The following is an 8,749-nucleotide window of genomic DNA, read 5'->3' on the forward strand; positions in this document are numbered from 1 at the left end:
CTTTCCCAAGGTCCAGAATTTTACAATTGCTTTTTCAGCAAAATCACTTGGTTCAGGGATTAAATAAGATGTTTCTGCATCAGTGTAACTACAGCATTCTCAGGTAGGTTTGGTTCATACTGCATAATAACAAATGGTAAGTTTCCTTTAAATTAGTCAGAGCTATAGATGGGGCAGATCTCACCCACAGGGACTGCTATAGGGTCCCACCAGACACCTAGGGTCAAAGCGCACAGCAAGGTGATAGTACAGACCCGCTCCACAGGTGGAAGACGCCACAATCACAGAGCCGGATAGCCGCCAGCTACTGTCCCATTGTATATTCATCCTATTGGACTCCTAACCAGAGGACTTGTTACCCCAAAAACAGCCCCATAGTCTCCTATGAATGAAAGTCATCTATTCCCTACAGGTATCTACATCTATACATCTCATCACTGAAAGATGTGCACAACCTACCCCCTCCCCGCGTGGGCAATGATCTGATCCACAGGTTGTGGGGGAGATTTATTTAGCCCCCGTCACACTTTTATTGCAGATCTCATGAGCTGGTGAAACACTGACTTTTTTGACTGTGTTCGACACATTCATAAGCATTTAGCGCGCCCCCCCCAATGCGTTTTACACACAAAACGCATATTCCTGTGCTCTATTTTTTCTATCGCAATTGATCAGAGAGAAACACATTAGGCTGCGACCACACGTCCAGTTTTTCAGATGCAGTTTAATGACCGAACCAGGAGTGGAGCAAAAGTATTAGGAGCACTAATTATTTGTCTCTACCCATTATCCACACCCGCTTCTGGCTCCAAAAACAGCATCCGAAAAACTGAAGGTGTGGACACACCCTTACACCTGCACGAGTCCGAGTCTCTATAGAACTTGTATGGGGCGGGAGACAGTTTCCAGCATGGTAAAAAGACACAGCAAGTCTGACAAAACCCAATGATCGCAATGCTAGATCTGCACATCAAAACCCACTAGTGTGAACAAGGCCTTGGACTCTCCTGGATCACCAGATCTAAGGGCCAATCCTAAAACCAGGAGTGATCAGGTGCAAGTCTTTCCAGTGACTACTGGGGTATAAGGTGGTCCTGAAGACCTGAGGGTGGTGTCACAAAATGGAATCAAAACGCACAGGGGCGGCCCACAGACAATCGCATACGTGTTTGTATACAATCAGCAGCCGTGTCTTGCATTTACACAATACAAGACACCGGGCACTGATTACGTGCAACCCTGCTCATCTGGGGGCCATCCCTATGCGTTTTGATTTCTTTACAAAACAGTAATGTGTGCCACCACCTGCAGGGCGCTTTCACGTGATGCGTTTTTGACGCGTCCTTAAGCCTCGATCACGCGCTGAGGTTACATTGCATTTTAGCAGATGCAGTGGAAACACAACGTAACCACAGCCTGTGATCAAGGCCGAAACCTCTGCAATGCAAAAACGCATTGTGTGTACACCTACCGGCCCCGACTACACATGTCTCGTGTTGCAGTTTTTTTAATTTTTAAATACTTTTTTTCCTCTTGAGAAGGAAAAGTTATGGAGAATCTCCCAATGAATCCACAAGTGTCTTTCCTTCCCAATAAAGACGAGAGACTGATTATTTCTACATTCATTTAATTTCAGACAAAGATAAAAAGTTCTCATTAAAAAGCCAAATCTCAGCTTTTCAACAGGGAATAGACACACAGGAATGTTACCCCACCCCCGCCCGGCCTGCACATCCCTTCTTATAGAAACCGATATGTAAACTCTGCAGGCCGCAGGACTACTCTTCCCATCATTTACAATCAGGACCGACAGGATGAGCTGAATGCAGAGCGACAAGTTACCAGCCCCCCCCCCCCCCCCCCCGCTGCCATCCTCCGGGGGTCCCTACACTGAAAAACACTGACTCTATTGGTCCCTGAGCAGCAATTAAAGCGTAGGTGCACATCATAGTCATTAGTCTGTATCAGCCTACTGATCCTGAACCAGTTTTCTACTCTAATCACATCCAGAGCTGCAACAACAATCTTTCCATTCCAAATCAGAACCGTTCTAAGCTTATCCTGACCCTACAACATGATGCACGGCCTTTTGGGATCCTGGCCAAGGTCAGGGGCAAAATAGAAGTGTGAATGCAGCTCTGGCTGTGACTGGAGTAGAACACATTGAATTCAGTCTCCGTACAATTTCTATAGATCTAAATGTAACAGGAGCCATGAACTGGATCTAAGAGGGCATTCTGCAGTAGTCCCATCCATACAGAGAACACATGATCCATACACACAGAACGGAAACAGGTAGAAAATCCCAGCAGCAGTTCAGGTAGACGGGTTATGTCCAGCATAGAGGGCTGGTCACACACACAGGGGGTGCAGCCCCCCAGGACGCTGCCCGGGGTCAGACCAGAACATACAAGACATTACAGCAGTTACAGTGGTTCATCTAGTGCCAGGTCATAGTACAATGCCAATATATAGCACCCAGCCGGGGGTCCATGCACCATGTGTAGAGGGGGGGGACACGAATCCAGCATCAGTGGTTATAAGGTTATCCCAAAGCTGCCCCCCGGGTGATGGGGAAGGCACCTGCTGGTCCCAGTGAGGTCACATGTAGTAGGGCATTGTCAAGCAGTAAAACCACCACCACAGAGGTAGCCAACCTGTGGCCTCAACAACTACAATCCCCAGCAAGCCCAGGCTGCCAGTGCCACAGGGTGCCCACCTCAGCAGCAGAAAACACAAAGACAAAGAAAAAGGCAACGTAAAAACAACGCAGACACAAGGCTCAGGATGCACTGACCGTCCCGTACAGGTGGGAGCTTACACAGCCGAGGGGCAGCCATGGTGGGATTCTGCTACTGTGCAATAAAAGCCCTGAGATGGCATCTGCCGTACAGTCACCGCACTGCAGTAAGGCACCACAAGGAGGAAGGGACTCTGCGCATCTCAGCCCACCGTGTCCATAGGGTTAAGGCAGAGACGGCTCCTATGGCAGGTGCTCTTCATCCCTACACCTGGAGCCCCCTAGTGTCAGTGCGAGGTAACATCAGGAGTCCTGGAGGGAGGTCAATGTCAGTGTGTCGGGGGGGATTGAGGGGAGGGAAGGGGCCACGTGGGTAGGAGGTCAGGGGTCATCATTTCTTTTGCTTGTTTTTGGCAGAGTTTCGGGGTGGGGTGACCGGGCGGCTCTGGTTAACTCCTCCATAAGCAAATAGCTTCTTGTCAGCCGGCTTCAATATCTGTAGGAAAGAAATACACTGCGTGGGTCCACAGGAGGAGAGAACAAGTCTATGAAGTGCTATGGATCAGGATCCGGGACTGACCTGGAAGGAGCACATCAGCGATTCGTCCACGCTCATCATGGCCCCCGCGTTGTCAAATTCACCGCAGTAGTTGGGAGCGGAGAAGAGTGTCACCAGCTGCCTCTTAGCGAAGAATTCATAACCGTCTTCCACAACCTGCGGACAGATGAGAAGTCAGGAGGGAGGAGGGGGAGGGAAGGGGAGGAAGGGATCAGAGCGTTTCCTGCAGAGCATTGCACCCAGCACTTACCTGATGCGCCCTGCAGATCAGATCCAGGTCGTGCTTGTGAAGAAACTTTGCTACAACATCTGCCCCAAATGTGAAGGAAACCCCACGGTCATTCTCTCCCCACCCCAAAACATCCTTGTCGGGGTCTGACCATAGGAGGTCGCAGAGGAGCCCCTGATCGGGGACATCTGTGGGGCGCAGTATCCGTCGCACCTGCTCCATGGACTGCAGATCCGGAGAGAGGCCTGGAAGGGGGAGAGGAAGCGACTGATAACACGTCCCAGTGTGAACTCCAATAACATAACCTGCACTGACTGGAGGGGACAATAATATTCTATCCTCCCAGGTAGGTCCCGTCAGCCGACGAGACGTCTCCAGCACAAGCATCAACCCAATATTCCCTAATCCATAGCAAGTCTAAAAATGACCAAGAATGTGGCTGCCCACACATAGGGCACAGCAGCAGACAGCCGGGCACCGCACCGATATAACACGGCTTATGTCTGTAGGGTTCTGCCAATATAGAAAGTGATGTCATATCACCACCTATTGCTCTCTGTTATCAGCCACGTCAGATGCTGGACTCACCTCCGTGACAGCAGAAGATCTTCTCGTCCACGATGGCAGCGACGGGTAAGCAGTTGAAGCAGTCGGTGAAGGTCTTCCATAACTTTATGTTATACCGCCTCTTACCTGTAGGGAAAATAGACAGCGTCAGCGGCAACATCAGCCAGATCACAAGGCGTTAACCCTCAAAAGTGACCGATTGGATCAAGCTCGTCATCTTTCAGTAGCGCTCACTAGAGGCCAGGAATCGTCTCACCATGAGCCACGCGTCCGCTGCCAGGCAAGACTACAGCGACCCCCCCCCCACACTCACACTCATCGTAGAAGCCGTAGATGCGGTTGATGCTGGCGCACTCGTGGTTTCCTCGCAGCAGGAAGAAGTTCTCGGGGTACTTGATCTTGTAGGCGAGGAGGAGGCAGATGGTCTCCAGTGATTGCTTGCCACGGTCCACGTAGTCACCCAGGAAGAGGTAATTACTTTCTGGGGGAAAGCCGCCATATTCAAACAGCCTGAGGAGGTCATAATACTGTCCATGTACATCACCTGGAAGGAGGGAAGAGCGTTATATGGCGCCACGTGTCCTAATGAACCCCACTGCTGCAGGGTGGTGGCCCTATAGTAAGCGGGTGCCCACCCTCTCCCCTGACACCCAATGGGCAGTGGTGTCTAGGGTCCAGACATCACCTTTAACAAAACATGCAAGTCACCATCTTATCAAGTGTTCAACTCTAGTCACATCCAGAGCTGCATTCACCAGCAACGCTGAAGTGTATATCCAGCCCCATCTCCTAGGACACGACACATCAGAGCATTACGGGCACATTGCATGGTCCATACATTAAAGGAATGAGAAAACTACACCCAATGCCACCTCAGTGCACAAGGTGTGTAGTAGTGCAGCTCAGAACCAGGCACTGGACAACCCCTTTAAGAATCATGCAGAGATCTGGATGCAGGATGTCTCGCCTATCAGGTGGACTCTAAGATCTGGATGTGACCAGCCGCCCTACTCACCGCAGATCTTTAGTGGGGCCTCCAGCTCCAGGAGGATGGGTTGGCTGAGGAAGATCTCCCGGGACTTCAGGCACAGGCCCCGGATCTCGTTCTCCGTCAGCTGGACGTTCTTCCCAGGACGACATCCCTTCACTACGGACAGAGGAGACAAGATGAAGATGTCACACACATGGGGGCTCTAGAGAGCCCTACAGCACCGCAAGACGAGTCAGTAATAGATCAGCATCATCCTATGCACCTGCAGCATGACTGCCAAGGACTGGACGCTACGGTGACAAACCCTCAGCTGTTTTTAGTACAAGTCTCTGGATGTAAACAAAGTCCCTGGAGATCTCGATACCACAGGTGTATTGACACAAGGCGTTTCACCACATGCTGCTGGACCCTACGACCTCGCTCAAAGGTCAAGAACCTGAACAAGCAGGAATCGGCAGTCTGTGGCTGCTAAGAGTGATATATGAGCGGCCGCCCGCAGCCCCACAACAAGGAAAACAAACTGATCCCTGAGCCGAACGACAACATCACGACCAAGGCAACCACAGACCATGCACAGCCCTGAGGCCAAGGACATGCACGCCCCTTTAAGGGTAGTCATACATCACAGATTGCAGGTGCAGAAGCTTCTAACCAGCTCTCTTAAAACATAGCAATCACAGATTAATAAAAACCCTCCACCGGTGAACACCCAAGTCTGCGGTCACACGGTGCGTCCTTGGTCCGTTTTTAAATGGACAGAAAACGCTTGCGTTTGGTTTAAAGTGGTTTAACTTTTATTAAAGTGCAAGCAGCTGGGAAACGGATTAAAACCAGTCAAACACGTGTGAAGAAAAAAGCGCAAGTGTTTCACCCCACACAGCGGCATAGGGGTGCATTCACACCTGGTGTTAACATGCGGTTGCAAAGGCATCATAACAGCTGAGAAGAGGAGATTTGTCCGCATTATGTTTACAAAATGCTTGCAGTCATGCAATGTTAACACTTCTTGCACACTTTTTGTAAACACAATGTTGACAGCAATGTAAATCAGGCAAATCTCTTAGTAGATTCTGAAGGCCAGAAGCTGCTGCAGAACCTGCCAGAGCGGAAATCCATGTGTGCTGGTCAGGGGGTCCGGTAGGTTTTGACCCCGATATTACACCTGGGGGTCATACTTCTAGTCCTCTGCTGACCGTCAGTTAATGGAAGTGTTTATGGGCCTGGATGCAGATGTAACGTTCTGCTGATACCAAGACCATATGGAGCTCTGAGCGCCCGGCCGCTCCCCCATACCGCAGCGTCCTTACCGCCTGCCCTTTTAGGGTGCCATCATTTGGCGGTGGTACCTCGGGCCAAATACACTTGCAGGGAAGCACAATGCGTCCGGTAAACAATCGCATGCGGTTCACTAGAAAGGATAATGAGATTGGGCCGAAGCACCGGCCCCTGCATGCAGATACTCAGCACCCCAAGAGAGCAGGGGGTAAGACGCTCAGAGCTCATCAAGGTCCTAGTATAAGCAGAACATTACAGTCCCATGAAAATTTCCATTTACTGACAGCAAGCAGAGGACTAGAAGTACAACCCCAGGTGTAATATCTAGATCAGAACCCACTGGACTACATAATAACCTGCACACAAGGACTTTGGATCTGTCAGGCGTCTGCAGCAGCTTCTCGCCTTCAGAATCTAACGGTTTCCATCGGCGAAATGATGGGAATCCCCAAACAGCTCATCTGAGGTCCACAAGCTGCCAACATCAGACAAAGCGCAGCCGAGGCCCCGGGTGCAGCACGGACTGATGCAACATGTGGTAATAAGCAAGTGCCCCCCCGGGATTCCTCCCTATAATAAGATGATGACACTCCAGGACCACAGCAAAGCAGGTCACATGATTCATCACCATAACTTACAAGTCAATACAAGAGAAGGAGAGAAGATGAGGATCACCCCGGTCCCCACAGATTAGACAACACTTCCATGAGACCTGCAGCCCCCCCCCACCCCCACAGTGAGTGTCAGCTCTGGGGCCCAGCTCTGCCATTACATCAGGATAAAGAATCATTCATGATGGCTGAGCCTTGTAGTTCTGCGGAGCCTCCTATACAACCCCACGAGAAGTGTAAGAGGAGTCATGTGACACCCCCCAATATAAACTACACACACAGCACTATGGCATGAGGAGCCTGTAGAGCGAAGCAGCGCCCCCCTCAGCCCAAGGCCAGTCACTGGTTACCATGGTGATCAGCACAACAGATCCCCTAATTACACATACTACACACCCCAGGGGTCAGAGGTCACTTATAGACTACACAGCATAGTGAGGGTTATACAGGTGCACGACTGCTCCCTCCTATACAGACACAAGGATCAGTATATGGTGGGTGCATTATACAGCACATTATATCATCCCATAGATTACTATGTACAGCATTATGTAGGTATATTATGTGTAACGTGATATAATGCACCACAGAGCCAGGTCATTACCAAACCCTAGAATACACATCACTAACCATTCTACAGGTATATACTATGTTACTCCAGTATACACCACATAGTGTATAGCCAGGGGAGTCCATGTATATACATCACATGGTATGTATACAGTGTATAGATGTGTATATAGTACATGAGATATGTAGAGTATATAGAGTACATGGTGTGTATATACGGTGTATATAGTACATGAGATATGTAGAGTATATAGAGTACATGGTGTGTATATACAGTGTATATAGTACATGAGATATGTAGAGTATATAGAGTACATGGTGTGTATATACTCTACATATCTCATGTACTATATACACTGTATATACACACCATGTACTCTATATACTCTACATATCTCATGTACTATATAGAGTACATGGTGTGTATATACAGTGTATATAGTACATGAGATATGTAGAGTATATAGAGTACATGGTGTGTATATAGTACATGAGATATGTAGACTATATAGAGTACATGGTGTGTATATACAGTGTATATAGTACATGAGATATGTAGAGTATATAGTGTGAATATAGTATATACAATGTACACGGTGTGCTGCATTATACATGTATAGTGTCCGGGGCGGTGCACGCGGCGCCTCACCCTCCAGCAGCCGCTGTATGATGGAGTCCAGGTTCAGCTTCTCTCCGTCCCCCATGGTGTCCGCGCTCGGGGCTGACGATCAGTAACCGCGATGTAAGGGGGAGGGAGGAGGATTGTCCCGCGTACGAGGCGATCACGTGCAGGCCGGTCCCGGTGTCCGCCGGCTAATGACGTCACCGCACGCACAAGGCCTCCCCGGAGACGGCTGCGTATTTCTGTGAATGGGGGGGGGTTGCACGAAGCGCGCATGCGTCACACAAGAAGCCCTGATCCGATTGGCTGCGGGTGACGGAGGAATTTAAACTTCTCGCTTGACCCCTCCCCTTTCCGTTGCGTGGAGAGACATTGGGGCTGGGAAAAGGACACGCCCCAGCTGTGATCTGGTTGGCTCAGGCGCAGCCGTCGCGGATTGGTCGAATGTCTCGGCGGTAAAAGAGGCAGTGACTGTTGGTGACGTCAGAGCAGGGCCGGGCAGTCTCGAGGCGCCATTGGCTGGAGGAGAGTGCGGCCAGATCCCTGACAGGATGATTGTACGCTGAGTAATGGCGGAGCTCATCG

At 50.0% G+C, this 8,749-nt stretch overlaps 1 protein-coding gene across 1 annotated transcript; it reads right to left on the reverse strand.

The window, feature by feature from the left end:
• Positions 1–2,257: 2,257 nt before the first annotated feature.
• On the reverse strand, positions 2,258–8,470 carry LOC140074620 (serine/threonine-protein phosphatase PP1-gamma catalytic subunit B-like). Its single transcript, XM_072119648.1, has 7 exons — positions 8,192–8,470; positions 5,111–5,242; positions 4,409–4,639; positions 4,117–4,221; positions 3,550–3,773; positions 3,321–3,455; positions 2,258–3,236 (listed from the first exon to the last, which is right to left on the reverse strand). Exons 1-7 carry the CDS (start codon positions 8,244–8,246, stop codon positions 3,132–3,134), a joined length of 987 nt encoding a protein of 328 aa, XP_071975749.1. The 5' UTR covers positions 8,247–8,470; the 3' UTR covers positions 2,258–3,131.
• Between the last annotated feature and the right edge of the window lie 279 nt (positions 8,471–8,749).

The sequence above is a fragment of the Engystomops pustulosus genome, chromosome 8 (assembly GCF_040894005.1).
Source record: "Engystomops pustulosus chromosome 8, aEngPut4.maternal, whole genome shotgun sequence".
NCBI classification, from domain to species: Eukaryota; Metazoa; Chordata; class Amphibia; order Anura; family Leptodactylidae; genus Engystomops; species Engystomops pustulosus.

Excerpts from the sequence above, each read along its gene's own strand:
- LOC140074620 (XM_072119648.1), bottom strand. The coding sequence starts at position 8,246 with ATGGGGGACGGAGAGAAGCTGAACCTGGACTCCATCATACAGCGGCTG. Across the intron at positions 5,243-8,191 it reads CATACAGCGGCTGCTGGAGG|TGAAGGGATGTCGTCCTGGG; the intron begins GTGAGGCGCCGC and ends CTCTGTCCGTAG. Across the intron at positions 4,640-5,110 it reads GGCCCCACTAAAGATCTGCG|GTGATGTACATGGACAGTAT; the intron begins GTGAGTAGGGCG and ends CCCTCCTTCCAG.